General features: G+C 48.7%; 1 protein-coding gene across 1 annotated transcript in view; it reads left to right on the top strand.

The window, feature by feature from the left end:
- VAPB (VAMP associated protein B and C) overlaps window positions 1-23,326 on the top strand; it is a 47,057-nt gene that overhangs the window by 5,544 nt on the left and 18,187 nt on the right. Inside the window, exon 2 of the mRNA XM_054573569.1 lies at window positions 20,926-21,078. Coding sequence (XP_054429544.1) covers window positions 20,926-21,078 — 153 coding nt within the window. The remainder of the gene's footprint in view (window positions 1-20,925; window positions 21,079-23,326) is intronic.

Raw genomic sequence — 23,326 nt, 5'->3', positions numbered from 1 at the left:
GTTATTTAAAGAGCCTTGTGTTGGAAACAAAGTTACTGAACTTTGAACAGTTATTTTAAGATTATTTTTAAAAATATATCAATCTGGCAAGGAGTATCTCTAGAATGTCTATTTTTCAAAGCGTTTACTGTGTTGTTTTAACAGAAACTGTTGATGTCTAGAAACAATGCCCTAATGTGCCTTCGGGTTCCCCCTGCTTGGAGAAAGAAGAAAAAGCAACATTCAGACAACTGAATAGTCCTACGGGAAAAATCTTGAAGGGCTTTCTTTTTTAATCATGTTCTAGCATTAATTGCACAAAACAGTAACACTACAGATATAGCTTCATAGAGTTTCCTTTATCAGACGAGATCGATGCATTCAGGGTGGTATGGCCGCAGACAAGTTTCCTTTATCCTTTGCCTTTTTCCCCTTTATCCTAGTCATTTTTGACTAGGGGGTTGGTATTTCTCTTCATCCATGTCGAATAATGTGTTCGGCCAGGCTTTGGGTTTGTGTATGTGTGCACACCCAGCGACGCGCCCAAAGGCTTGCTGGTGGGCTTACACTGAGCAGTGGTATGTTTGAATTAGTATACAGCCGGCACTTCAGCAGGCTCCTGCAACCTTAGCTTATTTGGGAAAGGGGGTTAGGGATATAAAGGTGCTCCCCAACTAACAAAGGGGTTGTGTCCTGATAAACTCATTGCAGACCGAAAATGTTATAAGTAGAAAATGCATGTAATGCACCTGACCTCACCGAACATCATAGCTTAGCTTAGCCCACGCTATATGAGCCTGCGTTCAGGCAAAATTGCCTCACTGCCCTGCGTCGTGAGAGAGTGTTGTATCGCACACTGCCAGCTGGGAAAAGATCGAAGTTCAAAGTATGGTTTCTACTGAACGGTGCCACCTTCACACCATCATAAAACGGAAAATCCTGAGACAAACTGTTGTAAGTCAGGGGCCGTCTGTAAATATTTTGGGGAAGAGATAGACTGAGAACGTTGTTTGTGTCTTCAGGATTGTACTTGAAGACAGTGGAATGGGTCCCTGGGCCACTGAGCGAGGTTTGAATCGCTCATGACACGTTTCTGGGCTGCCCTTAAAGGCCGGAGGGCACTCAGAGAATGGAGAGCAAGAGGGAACTGCGTCTGCGGGCTAGGCACAGAAGGCATGTTTGTAGGGGCGACGGGGTGGGGTCCCTCAGTGGGGTGGGTCGGGAGTTAAGAACAGCGATCTGAGTGTTGCTGACGTTTATTTTGTGACGTGGGGGTGGGGTGGGGAAGGGAAGGGAACAACGAACGATCCTAGAAGATGCTTAATTTCCAGAACACAGTCCGCAGAGTCCAGGGGCTGTCAGAGATGCTTTATGTTCTTTATCTTACTCTGTCACTGCCCTGGGAGATGAGCCACGCGGTGGCTGGGGGGCTCGCCCGCGGGTGCGGCCACACGGTAAGTAGTGGCACGGGGTTAACCCGGGTCTGCGGAGTCCCGAAGCCGTCTTTCCGCCGTCTCTCTCTCTCGGCTCTTTAGAGTGAACTCGTTAACGGGTTCATTCCTGGGGGGAGGGAGGCACAGAATTTAAAACCATTGAGGAAGTGTTAGTAGCTGTCAGGATAATTTACTAAGAGCATTACTTAATTGAGGATTAGTCTCTGTGGAATTTTTAAGAGGGATTTCTCCCCATGCTTTTTAAAAAGTTCATATTGATGACTCCAAGTCATTTTTTGATTTACTTTGTAAATATTCACTTTTTATATCAGATTTTGATGGTGTTTAATGATTCTGTATTTAGAAAGCATTTATCTTTTGAGTAATTTTTGCAATTCAGCTACTGAATTTGGAAGGTAGGGTAGAACTTGTGTGTGGTAGAGATTTCAACAGGTTTGCAGAATTGTAAAGTGGGAGTTAAAGAAGTTTGAAAGGGTGCTTATTACGATAAGAATGTCTGACTAAAATCAGTGACCTTTATAGGTGCCACCATAAACTTTACAAGCCTTTAAAGTGCCAAACCTTCAATTCTGCATGCATCTGACAGGCCCCTACCTTAGGCAGAGAAGCAAATAAAGATGAGTTATATATAGCTAGAGATTTCTCAGATGCTGAAAGAGAGAGACTCAAGGGGAGTACAAGAGGTGCTGTTTTATCCCGTGCGAGGTGTGCTTTGGGAAGTCGTTTCCCTTGAAGATGACGTCCAAGCGCAGGAATCGGATTGGAGAGAGGGCTTAGAGACACGCATGGGAATAGTGACTGTGCGTGATAGGTGGTTGTCCAGTTGGGAATGTTTGGGAGTTGTGCCTTTTTAACAACTCATTCTTTGAGGGTTCGTTTAGGACCCCATCTTGTCTGGTGGAGTGTAACCTGGCTTGGTCACCCCTGGTGAAAGCTTCCTGTGGGCCAGGGGCGAAATTGGAGACGAGGGAGGAGTGCTGGCCCTTCAAGTCCCCAGGCTCTAGGTGCTGTCCGGGAGAGGAGAGCCTGGAGGCCGTCCGCGGCTGGGGCTTAGGAAAAGCTGTGTTAATTCCACTTCCTGGTTTGGCTGTTGCTGGGAAGGTGACCTTTGAGATGTGCGATTGGGCAAGCTCATACTGTGTGCTGGGCATTTTTCTATAGATGCTCATCTAGTTCTTACAACAAGCCTAGGAAGCGGACACAGCTGGGATTCTCGGGTTTGCAACTTACGCACCTGACTTAGAGGTGGAGCTGGGATTTGAACCAAGATCCGTTTGACTGCAAAGCCCATGTTCTTTATCATTATGTTGGCTATATTTCTTCCCATAAAAGAAGACTGGGCATGTGACTGACTAGGAAGGCCCTCGGTTTTCTTATTTATTATGTTGTTAGGAAGATGAAAGAACTGGAAATAGGATCTTGGGAATGGAGAAAGAGGGAAATGAGACGGAAGAAGAAAGGAGCTTAATTGTAATTGCAATCTAGTCATGGCCTCTTCGGCGCCGCCCACGTGAGGTGCCAAGTGGCTCTGGGACGTTGCAGTGACCGGCTGAAACTTTTTTTTTTCCTAATTCTCCTGTCCCCTAAGCACTTGTGTCCTAACTTGATCACTTCCGATTGTATCATTTATTTGTATTGAAAATTGTGAGCTAATATTAGTATTATACCTTCCCTTGTACCACCGCATTCCCTCCTTGAAGTCCTTCATTTCCTGTGTCTGCTGTCAAAACCATGGGGGCGGTTGGGTACTATCGTAGCCTTTTCGTTAACATCACTCCGTATTTACAGTGTAGTGAGAAAGGGAAGGAAAGGAGTGGTACCTGTCGGGGAACTCAGTGTTAGCATCTCCGCTGTAGGAATTAGAGCTCTGTCTCGCTCGGTGGGTTAGTGCATGGGCCAGAAAACCAAGGTTGCAGTTCGATCCGGGCCAGGGCACGTGCAGAAACAACCAGCGAAGGCCTCAGTAAGTGGAACAACGAATCGAGGTTTCCCTCTCCTCCCCTCTTTTCCTCCCTCCCTTCACCTCTGTCCCTGTCTCCCTTCTTCTCTCTCTAAAATCAATACATAAAAAGAAAGAAATAGAAAACCTAGGACCAGGATTTGGCAAAAGGTGTTAATTAGCACCTTTCTCTTGCCCTCTCTAAAGCTAGTTGCTTTGCATGACAAAGGAGGCTTAGGTCCCTGCCCTTGCCCTCCCTCAGGGCACCGGCTGACCGCCTCCACTCTGATTTTTGCATCTTTTGGATGGGGAGGCTTGAACCCAGTGCATCTTAGTTTTTCTTCTCTCTCTAACTTTGAGAGACTCAGGCCTATTTTATCTGAAGGAGGAAGATGGGAAACCCCTTGAGGGCAGAAGCCGGAGCTGGCGCTTCCCGTGGTGCCTGCCAGGACTTGGCACAGGGGGCTTCTGTGTGTTTAATTAATGAGCCCTCTTGTTCCTGTTTAAAAGCTTGCTGTTCGTTTAACCTTTCCTGAGTATTCTTGGAGAGATTCTCATCCCGTTTTCTCTGCATCACTGCGCATTTTACGGCTTGTGTGTCTTGTGCAGGTTTTGTTCATGTCTTGCTCTCTGGGGGCTTCATTGACTGGCTGCTTTGTCGTCTCTACTGGAATGCAAGCTCTTACAGATTTTGTTTCTTTAGTTTAACCAGCAGAGACCGATAGAATATATTCTGTTCTTAGCATTGTGTTCCTCTCATAGTCACCCCAAAGAAGGGGCTATAACCCTGACTTGGGCATCTTTTTAGCGTTTGGTATGACCATTTGAAATAGAAGCGTACACAAGAATAAAAAGAGGGATTTGCTGAAAAACCAAAGGTTTGTCCTTGTGGAGGCTTATTTGAATTCTCATTCTGTTGGTTGAATTGATTTGTTGGCATGTAAATGTATCCTGATGGACTGCTCTGAAAATCTAACTTCGTGCTTTTTGACCTTTTTAAAGTCAGACACTGCTTTACTAATTGGATGAAGGAAAGCAATGAATCACTCCTTGGAGAATCTGCGGATGCACTCACTCAAAACTTCCCTTGTAATTGAGGAACAGGAGGATCACCGCTGGCTGGGCGTGGGGGCACCTGACTGACCTCTGATTGTGCTCAGAGAGCGGCAGAGGTCGGGGAGCCCGCGAGGCCACCAGAGGGGTCCACAGAAAACTGGGTCAGTTTGCTTGGGTCTTTCACTTATTTATCATTAGTTTTAAACAAATGTCTTTGTTGCCTTTTTCTTTCAGAGCGAGATTATTCCTTTTTTCCTTTATGTATCTAACGTGAACACAGTGCTTGGCACTTAGTCACTCTCAGTAAACATCCGAGTGTTGTCTCTTCCACCTTTAAAAAAGAACTGCGTTCCCCCTCGCGTTTGCCTCGACTCTCCCGGGCCGAGTTCCGGAACCGGCCGCACTCTCCGTGTCCTCCCTGCCTGCCACGCCTGCCATCGCCCAGGGGCTGGCTGTGCTCCGTGGCCGCGGCTCCTGCTCCGCTTTCACTCTTCGCCCCGCGTGTGGCTCGGTAGCCATGACACCTGTTGCCACCCTGCTTCTCGACACGCCCCCCCCCCCCCCCCCGGTTTGGTTTGCCGCTGTGGCCCACTCCCCTGGAGCCCTGTTGGTAGTGAGGAGGGTACAGGTTCCCCCTCCCCGCCTCTTCGTATTCCTCTTTCTCGCAGCTTCCCGGCTTTCCTGTCTTCCTTTTTCCCCTTTGTGGGGCTCTTCTGCCAGCACCCTTGGCCTCTGACATCACTTAGGGATGACCCTGGGCCTGAGCAAGCCCACATACAGGACCACAGGTACCTCCAATGCAGCAGGGGCCAAACTGTACTTGTCCGTTTCCCTTTTTTTCTCCAAACCTCCTCTTCCGGCATGTATCTCATTGAGTGGTACATCCACACAGCGGACGAGCTCAGAGAGCCTGTGACTCAAATCTGCCCCTTCTGCCTCGCGTCCCCTCTGCGGCTGTCTCATTGTTCCTCGTCGTTCCCCGCCCCCCACGACTGTTCATGGCCTCTTAATTGGCCTTCCTGTCCGAGTCCTCTCTTTTCTCCAGACTGATGGCACTTTCAAATGTACAAATCTGAGCTTATCTCTTGCTTGATTAAAATCACTAGATGTCTGCCCAGTGCCAAACAGCTAACGTTTAAATTCTTTAATGAGGCCTAGAAAATCATTTGTGCCCGTTGCCCTTGCTCTTTCCTCAGGCTTGCGCCCATGCCTCTCATTTTTCCTGGTCTTGGACTTTGACAGAATCTCTCCCACCACTCGGGGCAGCGAGCTCGTTCCTCCTGTGTAGCAGCTTCCTCCCCCTTCAGGCTCAGCACGGCCTCCCTTCCGGCCTCCCTTCCGTGAGGTCACTCTGATGACACGCTCTCCACTCGCAAGGAGCCTCTCCCCTGTACCTCCACACTCCTCACAGCGAGTGAATTTGGTTACAAGACTTCCTTCCCCGTTAGTCAGCAAGACTTGGCCTTGCGTGGACTGTGCCTTTTACCCCCGGATCCCAGGGCCTAGCGCAGGCATGGCGCCTGGCAGACCCTCGGAGCTGCCGGAGTCCGGGTCTGAGGCTGCCGCAGAGGGAGAGGAGAGCTGGCCGTGGCGGGGGGCGGGAGCCCGTTGGTGAGGCCTGCACGCCAGCGGGGTGCCAGGACGCCGTGCGCTTGCCTCCCTGGGGAAGGACGCGAACAAGAAGTGCTGGCCGCTTTTTCCTCCTGCAAACGTGCGCTTTCGTGCCTCCTCCCTCCCGATTGCAGAGTCGGCAGGATCTCCTCACGCCCTCTTCTTTACTCATACCTTTCCCTTCATTTGTGGGGTCCTGTCCATTTGTCAGCCTCTCTATTTCTGGTGTCTTGAATTTCTCTTCTCCTTACTCCCTCCCAGTGCCTACAAACAGGTTTAAGTTTTCCTTTCCTGAAAAGAAATCACATTCTTGAGATTGTTCCCCCACTTAAGCAGATGCCCAGTCTTCCTTGTACAATAATAAAACTTTCGGAAGCCGTGAATCTCAGTTGTTTGTTTATGTCTTCACTTTCCTTTCAATTCTGAGGCTTCACCCCTCCACCAGAGCCCTCTTCCTTCACCAGGTTTCTCTCTGCAACATTTGTCTTTGACTTTTATGGTGACCCACCCACTTCTTTGTCACCCTCCTGGATGTGGACATTTCCCAGGCGTCTGCCCCCTGTGGCACTCCTCCGCGCGTGGTCTCATTAACCCGGCCCTCCGCCCTCCCGTCTGCACCGAAAACTACCAAACCGGTGACCTCCCGACTGCTTAGCGCGTGTTCCTGCCTGTCCAGTTGTCGGGAAAGCACGGCGGCCTTCCTGTGTCCCGCCCTGCGTCGGTGGTGGACTTTCTCGTCCCCACCAACCGTGTCTTCCGTGCCGTGGGAATGGCCCTCGCACCCCACTGGGTTAGCCAGAAGCCCTGAACTCACCTTTCACGCCCCTTTCCCCCAGTTCTCCTGTCTCCTCCGTCCGTTTTACCCAGCAGCACCTCCTGCAGCTCTGCTCCTTTTACCCCACAGCCGCACCCTGAGCATAGGCCCCCTCCCTTCAGGGTTATTGCCCCAGGCCCCAACTTTCTGTCTCCTTGTTTCCCTCGCCCTTCAAACTACCCTGTATACAGTCTTCAAAGTTATTTTTCTAAAATCAGAATTTGATCACGCATTCCTTTATTTTAAAACATTCCTTGACTTCCTAGTTCTTATAGGTTGGTGGTCAGAATACTTAGGCTTTGTCAAAGCCTTTCACAATTGGGCCATGCTTTAGGGAAAAAAAATCTCAGCTGTATTTTCTCTTTTAAGCAAGTACCATGTTTACAAACTGTCTAGAATGACAAACACTCAGATACATGCACACCCAGACATGCCGCGAGTACGTGTATTTTTATCTCCAGTTTATCCTGAGTGCTGCTAGAGGCGGCGATGAGGACTTTTTTTAGAGCCCATGATCAGAAAAGGAAAACCCGTTCCTCCCTGACGTGTACCTTTCTAGAATCATTTTTAATATTTTTCCTTCCACTTCCTCAGGCAGAGCTCATTGCCAGGCTTGTGTAGGGTTAAGATAGTTTTGACAATTTATTTTTACTTAAACTATGTATGTGCTTTTGAAAGCAGAAGATATGGCCCTCCCGCCATCGCTCAGCTTTGCTCACCTCCCTCGCACCCCTTCTGCCCTGACCGCGGGGCATCCCCGGCGTCGAGGCCTGAGCGCTTGTACTGTATCCGCCAGGCCTTTCCTGTGGCTCCAGGTGGGTGTGCCTCCATCTTTCCAAATGCCAGGACTTCCTTGGCGCCCAGCTCCCCACCCTCTTCACCGTCCTGTGTTTACAGAAATCTCCTTCTGTTACCTTTAATCCAGTATTCAGGGAGCGGTAGTACACAATGCTGCAGTTAAGAGTGGAAATTCAGGGGCCAGAGGGCTTGAGTGTGAATTTCACAATGCCCTGCGAAAGCCCCATGTCCTTGGACCAAACACTTACCTTCTCTGCTTGCGCTCCTCCCCCGGGGGTGTGTCGGGGGTGAAGTGAGTTGACATGTGTGCAGTGCCTGAAACAGACCTGGCGCTGCTCCGTGGTGACCGCGGTCCCTGTCGCCTGGTAATTCCTGTTGGGATGCAGCATTCCAGAGCCCCCGTCCCAGAGCTCTGTCCTCACTCGTTCTGGGTGGTCCTGGAATGGTCCGCGGGTGCCTGGGCAGGCGCAGCAGGGTCGTCTTCAGCTGGGGGGCCTGGCACAGCACTGGGACCTCTCGTTCGTCTCTCGCTTCCGGGACGCCCACAGTGTGCCACGTGGGGTGCTGAAACGTGACCGACCGAGATGGGAAACCCACGGAACCTGTGCCTTACGGAACTCGCGCCGTGGGGGGACGGGCACTAAATGAAAAGGGGGCGCTGTGCCCGTGGCGCCGCTGACCTGGTAGGTGCGAAAGGAGGGCTGCAGGATGAAGGGGCTTGGGAGTGGGTTTCGTCTTACGGAGGGAGACGGGGGAGGCCGTGCCTCTGAGAGGGTGACGTTAGAGCCGAGACCTGTATAGAGCGAGTGTGCGAGTCATGCGCACGTTTGGGGGAACAGCATTCCAGGCAGAGGGAAGGGCACGCCCAAGTCCCCAAGGCAGCGGTGAGCCTGGTGTGTGCAGGGCCCAGCGAGGTGGTCGTGCCCGCCGGGAGCGGGGGAGCCGCCGGTGGGAGGAGAGGGGCTGCCAGAGGAAGGGCGGGCATTGCGGTCGGCAGCCGCAGGAGGCCGTGGGTGACGCTGTGACATGGGAGGCTGCGGAGGACCCTGAGCGGAGCCCCTTTTTCAGAGAACATGGCGGGTGTGGGGAGAGTAGGTCTGGGGAGTGGCTGGGGGCAGCCGTGCGTGGAAGCCCCAGGCACTGCCGCAATTCGGGCAAGAGTGTGGCAGGGGCTCTGGCTGGGGCCGGGGAGGCGGCAGTGGCGAGGGGGTGGTGAGAGGTGCTCCCGTTCCCGTCGACTGTGAAGGCAGAGCGGCTGATAGTTACGCGGGGCAGGGGAGGAAGAGAGCAGACCGGGGACGGCGGGGCCCGGCTCTCCGGGGGAGGGCGGCTTCCCCGGCGTGGGAAGCCGTGGGTGGGTTGGGGCGAGGGAGCGGGATGCAAGAGCGCGGCTTAGATCCAGGCAGCGGAGAGGCCCAGTCCCCCTGGAGGTCGAGGTCAGGCAGGAGGGCCAGGCCGCCCGCTCGTGGTCAGAGCGCCGCGCGGGACGGGTCGCTGATTCCCACCGAGAGGTGAGGCGAGCCTTTCCCGAAGAGAAGGCATTGGAGCGAAACTTTGGAGAACAAGCACGGTTTGCAAAGGACAGGGTAGGGAACATGAAATGTTTTCTCCAGGCCTCCTGGGCTTTTCCCCCGGCCCCTGTTGAATTGACTTAAGGCCTCGTTGGTCATCACTTCTAATCGGCGTAGCCACGCAGGTTCTCTCCTGAAAAGGAAGCCAGGACAGATTACACACTGATCAACCAGCCCCATTCTGCTGTTCCGCGTTGTTCACAAATTGGAAATTCAAGCTGGACCCTAGAGGTGCGGAATGCGCACGTGTTTTGCCTTTCTGTGTGTCTGCTGTGAATTGGGATGCGTTGATTTTGGTGTGGGTGTTTTTGTATGATCTCTGTCATCTCCACTGGGGATCCAACATTTGCGGGAAGTTTTTTGCTTCCACTGATACTGACTTTATGTGCTTGACTCAAACTGTTAATTTTGTAATTCAGTCAAGTTAAAACCACAACTACAACCTCGAGAAATTGGGACCTCTTTCTCCCTCATTACTCATCTCCCTCACTGATGTCTGTGTTGGCTCCTGCTTTGTCTGAAAAAAATGAGTCATGTTTTGCCACTCTCCGATTTAGATAGAATTTTATTTGGAGTGGAATATTGCTTATCTTTTTGTTTATATTCATGATCACTGTAGTCACAAATTTTGGTCTTCTAAATAGAGAAAAATGACTAGATGTTTGTTAATGGGGTAAAGATTGTGCATGGGAAACTTTCAGTTTATTAAATAGTCTAAGATCCTTTTAGAAGTGATATATAAAATTCATACCAGTCAGGTATGCTGTTACTTTAAAATAATCTTCAGCTGTGTCCTATAGTCTTTCTCAGTGCTGGGTATAGACAGGATGTGTGAAACTCCAGTCCTTATATAACACTTTTAGTTACGTTTCTACTTAGAAAAGGTGTTGCATTAAAGAAAAATAGTCATAGTATTTATCTCTAGGTGGGTAAAGGCTTTTAAGTCTTCAAAGTTCTTGTAATAGATTTGGCCAAAATTTTAGGTTTGTATTTGTCTTGAATTAATGAGACTGCCACTCCTCTATACTCGATGTAGGTGCATTGTTTGTCAACAACTCTGCAATTCAGGATTTGAGTGTTTTTATACATGCAAGGCATTCTGGGCAAGAAGATTCTCTAAAAAGAACACTGTCTGGATCTTATGTGAACCACAGGTAGCTCTTTTTATGTGGAAAAAATTTAAATACTGAACAATACAGATAATAACCAACACCTAAGTACTAAATAACCAACTGTTAATAACTTACTGTACTTGTTTAAGTCTTCCTTTAATAAATAAACTTCACTGAAAATTTAAAGACATATCTGCCCTCCACATCTGCCCCTTCATGCCCCTTTCTTTTTTTGCCCTCGAGAAGAATTCAGTGTGAACTGTTGCTGTTGTATTTTTTCTGTGTTAATGCAGTGCCATGGCATGTATCACTTAACATGTTTTTGAGACACATCTGTTGCTGAAATACAGATCTAGTTCATTCTTTTTAATTGTATTAGTACTTCGTAAGGATTTAGCACATCTATTGTTAACAAGAGTTCTTTATATATTCTGAGTAGTAAGTGTTTATCTATTAGCATAAGCTACAGGTATCTTAGTTTCCTTGGCTGCTCTTTGCTGTCTAGCTTTATGTCTTTTTTGGGTAGCATTCCTGGGTTTGAACTTAGATCTTCCATAGCACTTCCACCTACCAGATCTTTACACCAGTTCTTCCGCTGGTGTGGCAGACTGAGTTTTCTTTCCTTCTGCTCAGGGGAGCTCGGAGGCTGGTGAGGACAGCGGAGCCTGGGGGGCCGGTGTCGGCTCACTCAGGCAGGCCGGCCCCCAGCGTGCGCGGAACGGCGTCGCTCGTGAGCACGCTTGGTCCTGGCCGCAATGATGGACGTGGTGTTTCTCCGTTGCCGGCTCTCTCCCGAGGACATCAGAGGGGTTGCTTTATTAATTTAGAACACATTGCAGTCTAAGATTTCTTCAGGAAAGTTATGTCCATGTGCGGGTTCTTTATGTGTGGTTATTTCAAAATAAGGGCTACACAATTAGGCTTTCTGCTGAAATACTGGAATCCAATGTCTGCCATTAAAAACACATTGGTTGCAAAGATTTATTTGTTTCTAAAGCATTGATTTAATGTGTGAGCTAACAATTCAATCAAGAAAATAGATTTTTAAAAAAACTCCTCCCAGTGTCCTTACTCTTGAATTTATGGCTATTTAAGAGCTTGCCCTCTTTGAATATCTGTTACTATGATTTTTTCCCCCATTTTTTAGAGGTGGCAACTTTAAACAAAATTATCCTAGAATAATAATGATAAAAGCATTATAGACACACGCGAGCATCTCTACTGCCTCCAGCCTGTAATGAACAGCACTCATTTATCCTGACTTCGGATCCAAGCTGTGGAGCAGCGTCTGCTACAGCAAGGGTGCCAGGGTGCCAGGGTGCGCGCTGGGTTGGCTCCCAGGGAGCCTGGCGCGCGTTCACGCTGCACACCTTCGTCGAGCCCTGTGTCGCGGAGTGGCTGCACTGTTCGAGGCTCAGGGCGGCCAGGGACGAGTGGGGTGCACGGGACAGGAGCGGTCCCTCCCGTGGAGGCTGGCCCTGGGTGGGGACAAACAGCAGGCGAGCTGACCCTCGGTCCCGCGCTGGAGGGGGAGAGGGCGATAATGCCGGGGGGGCCACAGCAGCCTCAGGGTTGTTCGCCTGGCCCCTGGCCTGGCACAGGAGGGTTGCGTGGGGCGGGGGCGCCTTTGCTTAGGGGGGACGGGAGTGTGGCACGGTCGCCCGTGCAGCCAGCTTCCTGAGCACCTGCTCTGTGTGCGGAAGTGTTCTGGATGCTGATCATCAGTAATGAACAAGGGGGACAGGAAAGTCTCTTGTGTTCATGGAGTTTTACATTCTGGAAGGAAAAGGACTTACATAAACAAGAAAAGAAATAACATGAGGATTGGTGCATTGCAGATGAGTGGAGAAAGCAGGAAGCCTGAGGATACACTGAATGAAAATAGACTTTGCCAAAGGGTCAGTTTTAAAGACGTCTGTAAGGTGTCCAACGGATTTTAGATTATATTGTCCATTCCCCGCATTCTAATACTGTTTCCCCATGCACCGAGTATACTGTTTTGAAACCCCAAACCCAATTTTATTGTCTTAACAAAATCTATCACCAGCCCTAGGCTTCTGGGGACAGATTATTACCTTCCCAGGAGGTAATCTTTCCAGAGCTGAAGTGAAATATGGTAACTTGTTTTTTTGGAATGGTTGAAGAAAGGAGGGATACTGTACCTAAATTGTGTTTGCAAGAGGATGAAATACAGCTCTTTTTATGCAGAGTGAAAAAAAACTGTTGTGGAGCTGATAACTTTGTATCTGGAAAGCTGAGACTGGAGAGGTTACATATCAAATCATTATATATAACCTACTTGATAACACACGCAATTTGAGTTTCAAGGTATTGTAGCCACATCGGGAGACATAATACAGAGGAAGGATATGTGTTTCTGACACCCAGAATTTCATGAACTCTAGAAAAAGGAAAGAAAAGCAATCTCTTTGCCAAAGAAAACATCTTACTCATTTTACATATTTTATTTCTTCATTTATATACATATATATTAGAAAATCACAATAATATTTAATATCAGAAATGTTGGGGGGTACTACCAGAAGTGAATTAATATGAAGGCCAGATACTTTTTTCTCTCTCTTAAAAAAGAGGGGGCAGGGGTTCTTTTAGAACAGTTTAAGGTTTATAGCAAGATCCAGTAGAAAGCACAGAGTTCCTATGAGCCCCTTACCCCACACATGTTGACTCCTCCATTATCAACATGTAGCACTAGACGGATATATTGGTTACAATTGATAAACCTGCATTGACACATCATTATAACCCAATATTCCTAGTCTACTTTAGGGTTCAGTATTGCTATTGTACGTTCTATGGATTTTGACAAATGTGTAATATGTATTCACCATTATAGCATCATACAGAATAAATTCATTATCCACCTATTTATCCCTTCTTTCCTTCTTAACCGTGGCAACCATCGATCTTTTCCTTTTCCAGAATGTTATATAATTGGAATCATACAGGATGTAGCCTTTTCAAATTGGCCTTTTTAATTCAGTAATATACATTTAAGATTCCTCATGTCTGAGCATGATAGCTCATGTTAGTACTGAATGATATTCCATTGGATGGACCACAGTTTATCCATTCATCTATTAAAGGACATCCTGGTTGCCTCCAAGTTTTGGCAGTATGCATAAATACTGGAGTGAGATTGATCACTGGATTGTATGGTAAGAGGATTTTTTTTTTTTTTTAAAGAAATAGCCAAACTGTCTTCCACAGTGTCCGTACCATTTTGTATGCCACCAGCAATGAATGAGAGCTCCTGTTGTTCCATATCTTTGCAGTGTTTAATATTCAGTGTTTTAGATTTTGGCTATTTTTTTTAAAACATTTTATTTATTTTTAGAGCGAGGGGAAAGGAGAGAGAGAAACATCAGCACATGACAGATATGTATATCTGTTGCCTTTCGCAGGCCAGAACTCAATGCACAGAGCCACACCAGGCAGAGTAGATTTTGGCTATTCTAATAAGTATGTATTGGTATTCCATTTTTTCATTGCTGTTTTAATTTGCAGTTCTCTAATGACATGTTCAACATCTTTTATTTGTATATATTTTCCATCTGTATGTTTTACTTTCCATCTGTGTGTCTTTGGTGAGGTGTCCATTCATATCTTTTGCCCATTTTAAAATTAGGCTGATTGTTATATTATTGTTGCATTTTAAGAGTTCTTTGTATATTTTGGATGACAGTCCTTAATCAGATGTGAGGGTTTTTTTTTCAAATATGTCTTTTGTACATATCTCCTCCCAGTCTGTGGCTTGCTTGCCTTTTTTTTTTTTTTTTAAGATTTTACTTATTTATTTTTAGAGAGAGGGAAGGGGAGGAAGAGAGGATGAGAAACATCAACGTGCAAGGGAAACATTGATTGGTCACGTCTCGCACACCCGCAGCCGGAGCCTGGGGCCACAGCCCAGACACGTGCCCTGACCAGGAATTGAAACAGTGACCTTTCCCTTTGCAGGATGATGCCCAGCCCACTGAGCCACACCGCTCAGGGCTGCTTGCTTCTCTTCTCATTTTCTTGACAGTATCCATTGTGGAGCCGATGTTTTTAATTTTAATGAAGTAGAGCTTTTCGATGATTTCTTTCATGGAGTGTACCTTTGGTGTTGTATCTGAAAAGGCATCGCTAAACCCAAGGTTGCCTAGAGGCTTGTTTGTTTGTTTGTTTTGTTAACTTCTAGGAGTTCTGTAGTTTTGTGTTTCATATATATATGAGTGTGTGTGTGTGGTCTGTCCAAAAAGTATCCATCCATGTATTATGATAGAGACATTGAAGAAGAGAAGATACAAGATACAAGAAACATTGTACCTAGGACAATGACTGCTCAGTCCCCTTCAAAGTAGGCACCTTGGGACCTCACACAGGTCTCCCAGTCGCCATCAGCTGCCTCATCATCTTTTCCTGAGTCTCATCCATGGTCTGAAATCTCTTCCCTTTCAAAGGTGATTTTAGCTTGGGGAAAAAGCCGGAAGTCGCAGGGTGCCCAATCTGGGCTGTAGGGGCCTCAGTCACCCAGCTGATTTGATGTTTCTCCAGAAAGCGGCACGAGACGTGATGCATAAGTGGTGTGTTGTCATGATAAAGCTGCCAATCACCAGTAGCTCATGGCCTTCTGAACAATCTGAATAGTTTCCACAGAGGAATGTTCGAACTTAATGCAAAACTTGATGCAGATCCGTTGCTCTACTCCCTCAGTCGTTTTTAATGCGATGACCACACAGTGCACACGCTCACTCAAGGGCATGTGTACTGTGGGTCTGCCCCACTGGGAGTCTCCTGCCCCCACCGACTAGCACAGTAAAGTCGTCATTGTTCACATACGCGCATTCCATTCAACTCTCCTTGGCTGCCAGGTTACATCGATGTTGTGCAGACTGTTCGCATTTTATTAACAATGACCAGACTTTTTCTGGACAGATATATATTGCCTTTCTAGTTGTTGAGTAAAAAATAAAATGATATATTTACCCCTTTAAAAAAAGCTCTGTCCCGCTATTTACAGATGTGGTGATGTGATACGCTCAAGGGTACACAGATGGAAAGGCCAGGTTGAGTTTCAGGTTCGCTTGGAGTTTTCATCAGTACCTTTTACGGTTGTTGGGACCTGAACCCAAGAGCTTTGTCATACTCTTTTCTTGCGTGGGCCTCTGAGTGAATGATCACAGGGAAGTACTCAACCACGCATAGATCGGTAAAACATTTAAAGATCTGACAGGATACTTCTTCCACAAATTGCTGTCATGTTTCCTGGTTGTTAAGTTTATCCAGCCATTTTCTGTGAACTGTTCACTACCTGGAACCTGAACTCTTACTGTTGAGAAATTTGCTGGTTTGTCACCTTCCCATGACCATTAAGCGAGTACTTTGCAATTCTAAGGCTCCATTTTTGTAAGACTGAAAAATTGACTCTCTTGTTACTCTTAATGCTGTGCATATTTGTGCTGGCGTTGTATTCGCTTTCTAAGGTTAATTCTAGATCTCTGCACTGTCCTAAAATACTTTAAAATGATAAGCGAAGACCAGGTTTAGAAAGTACAGTAAGTCGAAAGGTTTTGTGGCCTGAAGAAAAACAATGTGTAATGACCAGTATTACCGTAGGCTGATTGATAGAGACAAGAGCCCAGCGCTCAGGGCGCCTGTCAGCTGCGCGGGAACTGTCACTCGAAGGCTGCTGCGGTGCGTGCTGTGCTTGGCTCTGTCTAAGCACCTGTTGGATCATGTCAGGGAAGCCACACTCGAGTTAGCTCATGGTATGCATGAGCATCTAACTCACCAGCACTTTTCACAGGTGAGCATGCGTAATATAGGGCATGATGAACATTAGTCCAGCTGTTAAAAAGGAGAAAAATTGAAAATTTAAACAGTAGTCCTAATTTCTTGCAAAATTATGTTGCTTCACTTATTGACCTCCCATTTCACGTTTTAGATTCTTAGTTCCTAGTTTTGTATAAACATTACCTGAAATAAGAATACAAGATTAGAAAGAAAAATTATTAAAAGTATGTGCTGTGGTTCTAGAGATACCTAATCATCTTTTTCATCTCTTAAAAGAGAAAAGTCTAACTTGGGAAGGAGATTTCATTTGTAAAATTGACTCTGTACCTTATAAGCAATGTTTAAATTCATTGGTGATAAATATGCATGTTGGTATAGTAAAATCCCATTTTTTACATAATGCTTTAATGGAAGTGGCAGTTTTATGAAATGAAAGTGACTAGTAAAAATCTGAATGATGCTCATAAGCCCTTACATCATTTTTATTGAGGTTTTTGTGTATTCTAATTCATTAATACAGGGGAAAAGGAGAACACTAACATGGTTTATTTCCTATAATTACTCAAATCGAATAGAATTTATTTTCAATAAAAGTCTTAAGGTAAATTGTCGGGGGTGGGGAGAGAAGAGTTGGTCTGTTTTTATAAAATGTCTTGATTTTTACTCATGAAACTTTGTTATTTTTCCAGCGATGTTGTTCACTTGGATATACAGGGTTCAGCACAAGTAACACCCCTTTTTTATTACAAAATCATAAGCATGTAATTCTGTAACAAGAATATCACACTCAAGCACACCATGGCATTTTAGGTAAAATGTTCAAATTAAAACTAAATTATTACACCCATATTGTTATCCTACCAACCATGCTCAAGCAGGCCTTACTTCTGTTGGACCCCGTATTTTCAGTATATTTCCCTCCAGATTTTTACAAATTAAATATTGTCTTTTAATAATTTAGATTACTTTTTATCTGATCCTTATAGGTTGAAACAGTATTTAGATTGCTGTGTAATAGATTAACTGGGGGAGCTTCCAAAAACAGCTTAGTGTTTACAGTTAAATTTGGTTTCTTTTTTTATGGTGTACCTGGAAGAAAAGGTCAATGTTAAAGGATAAACAAATACAGCAGGTCCTCAATTAATGTAGTTTTGTTCAAGGTAGTTTTGCTATAATGTTGATGAGATGCCATAAGAACTGACCCCTTGTTTATATCAGTTAGCCTGTGGCAAATTGGTTTCTTTATTTGTCATTTTTCTTAAAGTCGCAGGACCTATCTGTGATGTTAAGGGTTTAGCTGTATTTTAAAACTTTAGGCTCCCCCAGCTGCACGAGGTCGGGCGGGAGGAAGATGCTGGAAGCTGAGCTGGGAACAGATGTCTCAGTGCCATTGCAGTGCAGTCTTGCTGGCATCCTGTGCGCTGCTTTCTGTACACTTCACACCACCCTAGGAAATCTGGGTTGTTGTTTTTAATGTTTGTGGGTAATTCTGAATTGTTGGCATTTTGATCTGAAGGTGCTTCCTTGGTCTTGAGGCAGAATTGTTTCGAAACTAATAACTTGAAGCTCGTGTCTGGAAAGTGGGAAGATAGTGTATAAATCGCCTTCACCAGTCAGTGTGTGCCTTCTCCACCCCCAGGCTTTACACTGAAAGCCCACCCCTTTCTGGGAGTTGTTGCAAAGACACACACTTTGTCTGTGTCTTTCCCCAGCACCTGGGCCTCTTGGAGCTGGAGCCAGGCTTCCACAGGGTCCTTGTGATGCACGATTTTTAAAGGAGGGCCCGCAAATGTGTGCAGGGGGCGATGATGTCTGTATAGCAATGTGTGTGTCTTGGAGGGTGTGTGTGTGTGTTTGTGTTCTTCGACCCCGGAAAACTAGAGTTGTGTTCAGCAATATCTTTTTTCTGTCACCACTGCTGGTGTGACCCCCACCCAGAGCCGGCGGGGGCGGCAGGAGCGCAGCCCCTCGGCCCTCTTCATCAAGGGACCGGTGTCCTGCGCCGTGGAGTGAGGAGGGCAGAGCCTCAGCGAGGAGAGCGGAGGGCCGCCGCCTCCTCGTCCCCCAGGCCCTGCCTCAGCCCTGTGTCCAGTTTCCCCTCGGCGCCAGGAGCTTGGGGCAAGGACGGACTCTGGTCGGCACCTGGCTCTCCTGCAGGGTAGCTGAAAATCCCCTCAGGCCACGGGCACCTGCCCTGTTCTGTAAACTTCCAGTCCTGAGTAAGGAGGTGACGTGGGGCGCAGAAAGAGGGCTGTTTGTGCCGGGGCCAGCCGGCGACGCACGACACCCGAAGGCTCAGCCTTGCCTTGCCCGGGCTGGCTGGCTCGGCCTGCACGGGGCCTCCCTCTTGCCAGAGCGGGACGCCTGGGAGGGTAAACAGAGCCTCGCTAGGCTTTTCACCCTTCACGGTGTCGTTGCTCATGAAGTGAGAATAGCTTTTAGTACAAGTAACCCCCAAACAACAGGTGATCCACTAATATAGTTTGTTCTGTTTTAACGTGATATATGCATTCCTAAAAATTCCCATTCTACACAAAACACTGCATAAAAACCACAGGAGGTAGGGGAGAAATGAAGGTAGGTGCGCTGAAACACTGGCCCTGACCGGTGTGCTTGGACATGGCCCACAAAGCGGAAGGTTGCTGGTTCAGCTCCTGGAGAGGGCACCTGCCTGGGTTGTGGGTCTGGTCCCCTGTTGGGGTGCTGCAAGAGGCAACCCTTTGCTTTCACTCTTACATCTATGCTTCTCTTCCTCTCCTCCTCCTTCCCTTTCCCTCTTTTTTAAGTACATACATACATACATAAATTCTTAAACTTTATGTGAGCACACACACAGAAGAGGGGAAATTAATAAAAGTAGCAGCACAGTTTTGCACACGTTAGTCGGCAGGAAGTACATAAACACAGCAGTTAAGCATGGCACTTGATTCGTCTCGGGAGACCTGGTGTGTTTGCCCGTGGAAGTGGGCGTGAGCAGCAGGAGCGGGGGTCCCCTGCGGTAGAAGGGTGTGTGAGAACAGCAGGTGTGAGGTGTGGCCCTGGCCCACAAGGTGGACAGGTAGCTGCAGGTGGCGGCTGAGGCGGACCAGGGGTGTGTGGCGCAGTTCAGCAGGGGGCGGCCCCCCCGGGCTCTCCTAGCGTTTCTGCAGATAATCACGCATAAGCAAACGTGAAATTCGTTTTATACTCAGATTGTCCCCCTAATGTGCACATCAATCACATTGGAACAAAGTCACGGTTTCAAAATAAGCTTTATCGTAGTTTACAGTAGGTTATTTGATTTTGGAATTGAGTTTCTTTTTCGTTTTTCTTTCTACCATTATTGATTTCTTCATTTATATTTAAGTGAAGCCCACGTCAGATTGATTTTTCCTGCCCTGAGCACCTCTGGGAGAGAGGGAGCAGCCCGGGGTTCCTCAGCTCGGCATAGTCTCAGAGGGGGTTTCCGCCGCGGCGCACAGGTCTCTGTGCTCCTGTGTCTCCGTGGACACAGCCCCTGCCTTCCTAGGAGCCAGGCCCGGTGCCGGCGATACAGGAACCCAGGAGGTATCGCCCTTGTCCCCCGGGGCTGAGAGGCTCATTCAGCCGTTTTCAAGTCCCGATGGGAAAGTCTCTGTGGGCGGGGTGTCTTAGGGAGCACCCGCGGGCGGACGCAGCGTTCTGTCGCGGTTGCGTGGCGAGCACAGCCACTCCCCTTCTCGTCCCGTCTGCTTCCTTGTGAATGTGAGGTCTTGCCTGGGAAGATGAGCTCTCATCGCTTTACATGGTGAAAGATAGACATTTGAAAAGGGCCTGAGAGGCCTTGTAGTTCACACTCCCCCCCACCCCCCGAGTCCTAACACGCCCGGTGGTCAGGTGTCCACAGTGGATTGGTAAGTGGGGAAAGCAAGTCTCGGAGGGCTGTGAATAGTGTGACCCCGTTTTGCGACTCCTGCCTCCCCGCACACGCACGTATGCACTGTTTGTGTGAGCACAGACGATGTGGAAAATCTCCCCTATTGTTACCTCAGGGGGCAAAGGGAAGCTTATTAACTTCCTCTTTATACAGCTTTTATTGTTTGGCTTGTTGTAAGAAACATGTTTTACTTTTTTAATTAAAAAATCTAATAAAGTAGAAAATGAATAAATAATAACAAAATACACCCTGAGGACAGGGGCTGTGTTTCCGTCTTCCCCGCGGCCTGGGCCGTCAGAGCTGCCTGGGACGCCTCAGGTGTGGGCCACCCGGCAGGGCCGCAGTGTCTGGCGTCTGGTGGCCGGGGGTGTGACCGACCCGTCTGGCAGTGGCGCAGCGCCACGGGGGTTGCGGTGTTCGCAGACCGTGACGCCTCTGAGCCTCCCTTCCACGGCCGCGCTTAGCACACGCTGCACTGGGCCGTGGTTGCGCACCCAGGCCCGGCCCCCTCCCGGGCGCTCCTCGGCCCGGCGGCAGTCGGTGTGCGGCGCAGGCTCGGCGCTGGCCCTGGAGGGCAGAGCCTGGCCGCCCCCGGCTAGCAGGGAAACGCAGGCAAGTGACACGTCTTCCCGAGCCGCGGTCTCCGTGCTAGGGACACGGCAGCAGTCCTGTCGCCGTGAGGCGTGTTAGAATCTCGGGAGGTGCCTGCTGGCGTGGCGAGCACGTGGCGAGTTGTAGCTGTTACCGTCAGCGCATCCGCCTCTGCTCGTCCCTGATGCTTCCGAGCGCTGAGGTAGTTTTGGATCTGGAGCCTTCTCTTCGCCCCCCGCCCCCAGACTGCACGTCAGTCCTCTGCCTTCCCTCCCGAGGCTCCCCAACCAGGCTCTGTCTTGTCCCCAGGTCCCTTCACGGACGTCGTGACCACCAACCTGAAGCTTGGCAACCCGACAGACCGGAATGTGTGTTTCAAAGTGAAGACCACGGCGCCGCGGAGGTACTGCGTGAGGCCCAACAGCGGGATCATCGATGCCGGGGCCGCGATCAATGTGTCTGGTAGGTCCCGAGCCTGGAGGCTGGCGGGGTGGGCTTAGGAGGCCCCCAAGAGCCAGGGGGAGTTCTTCATGCTTCTGTTTGCGATGCAGCAGAATCCGAAGGTAGACTGCCCCCCCAGCCCCCCAGGCCTAGTGGGCCCCGCTCGCCTGTTGGCGCCTGTCGCTGAGGCTCCGTGGGTCGCTGCCCGCGGCCTCCGGGCCCGGCGGCTGGAGCAGGAGCAAAGTGGCGATTCCAGGCCTCAGAATGAGCGTGGTTTTCACTCCCTTGGAATCAAATCTGCCCTTTGGCAAGAAATAAAAAGGGCTAAACGAACTTAATTTTACTTTGTGGGAGAAAGCTAAATGGAGTTATTTTCTTATTTAAGCTAAATGATTTCTGACGTTAAGCTCCTGTCATTTCCAATGACTGGCAACTGCACTTCACGGATTGTGGAAAGCGAAGGGAGACGAGGGCCGAGGGAGTGGGGCACATCCAGGGGCGTGAGTTTGTGCATGTCTGATGGGCTCTCCCCTTCTGTCTGAGAGGGCATGTGTTTTCCAAAGTCAGACTTTTGAAAAGATGCTGGTAAAGTGCCCAAACGGAGAATTGGATTTCAGAATTAAGGAGATGTCAGTGATGGGTTTGAATTTAATGTATTTTAGAAATGGAATAAACTTTTAGCTTATTAGAACTTCTGGATCCAAGAATGCTATTGTGTTGGTGAAGGAGCTACGGGGGCGTGTGTTTATCCTTCAAGTATCAGGAGACTTTGTCACAGCGGGTTCTGTATCATTAGAAGCTACTACTCATCCGAAATGGGTACCTGGCTGGCTTTTTCCATGACAGATTTTGATTGTGATACATTTGGCTATTCGCTTGACACCTAAAGAAAGTGATTCACTTCTTTGGAAAGACAGGAGGTGTTTCATTATCTGATCATTTCTGCAAACTCTTCTTCCCTGCATCTGCTGGTCTGTCTCATTACGGCGCCTACGCCAGCTGCCCCCTGTGCGCCCCTCTCTGAGGCTGCACGGCCTGATCTGGACCCTTGGGTTGGCTGGTTACCCACCCAGGAGCGGTCAGGAGGGGAGGAGCCCACGTTCCCTGAGGGCCTCCCGCGCGCTGGGCCTGCACACAGATGCTCCCCTGTGATTTTCGCTCTCTGCCCTGGGAGGCGGGCACTGCCGCTCCATTGCACCATGGCGGGGGCTGGTGGCCGTGGTGGCAGTGGGCTCAGGAAGCCCACCTGGGGCAGCAGGCTGGCTCTGAAGCCCCGGCGCTCTGACCCAGAGCGCCCTGCAGGACGGAAGGCGAGGCCCCGGCTGTCAGCGCTTCTATGCCCTTTGGCTCCCCAGGTTTAAAGGCCACGTGGCTTTCCATTTCTCTGTTGTAATCAAGAGCGGCCTCATCTTTCATTCCCTTCTTTCATCGACTTTTCTTCCCATCTCAATTTCTTTGCCCATAGCAAATTTGAGCAAAGGTTGTCAGTAGATGAGAATTACCAATTTTCACAGTAAATGTGGGAGCGGCAACATGGTTTTCTGGATAAAATAGTCTCAACAGGCAGTTGTACAGTGTGGGGGTGCTTCCTGGTGTTTTAAGTGTGTGTGTGTATGTGTGTGTGTCTTCCAGAAAGATCCACCTCTCTGCATCATAGAAATGTTTTTTAAAGTAGTAACTAACCCTGGACATTTGTTTTGACTTACAATTACGTACTTAAGGAAGACGGAGACACGGTGGGCACGGCCTGCCTGGGCAGACGAGCAGGGCAGGCCCAGAGAGCAGGCGTGGTTGCCTGGAGCCCCGGGGCGATGCGTGGCAGAGTTGGTGTCCGAAGCTGGGCGTCCGAGCTCCTCGTCCAGGGGCGCTCCGCAGCTGCAGCCGTGCTAGGGAAAGCCTCCCCTTACAGGCAGATGTCAGAAGTAGAGCAGCTGAGTAATAACATGTCCGTATGTCTACACGCCTTCTTCCTAGGTGAGACAGGAGATGTTTGCAGGTGGAAAAGGACTCCTTAGCTTTTATTTGGGGTGTGTTTTATTTCATTGCTTGAGGTGCATGTCAGGCGGGTGCAGATGTCATTACATTTCCAGGACAGCCTCACCCAGTGGCACAGGAAGCTGGCGCTCCTATGTTGCAGTTTTACTGTATCATTTATTCGACATTCATACCTTGGGGTAGTAAGCACTGCGCCTTCCAGGGGCGCTCTTCAGTGCAGGCCCATGGTGCTGGCTCGGGGAGCACGTGGCGCTCCCCATTCCCACGAGGGAGA

Source organism: Pteronotus mesoamericanus, unplaced genomic scaffold (assembly GCF_021234165.1).
Source record: "Pteronotus mesoamericanus isolate MK-2021 breed Mesoamerican mustached bat unplaced genomic scaffold, CSHL_Meso_final contig_25, whole genome shotgun sequence".
Taxonomy (NCBI): Eukaryota; Metazoa; Chordata; class Mammalia; order Chiroptera; family Mormoopidae; genus Pteronotus; species Pteronotus mesoamericanus.
Note: the sequence above shows the minus strand (reverse complement) of the source record. Positions and strands in the feature narration are given on the sequence as shown.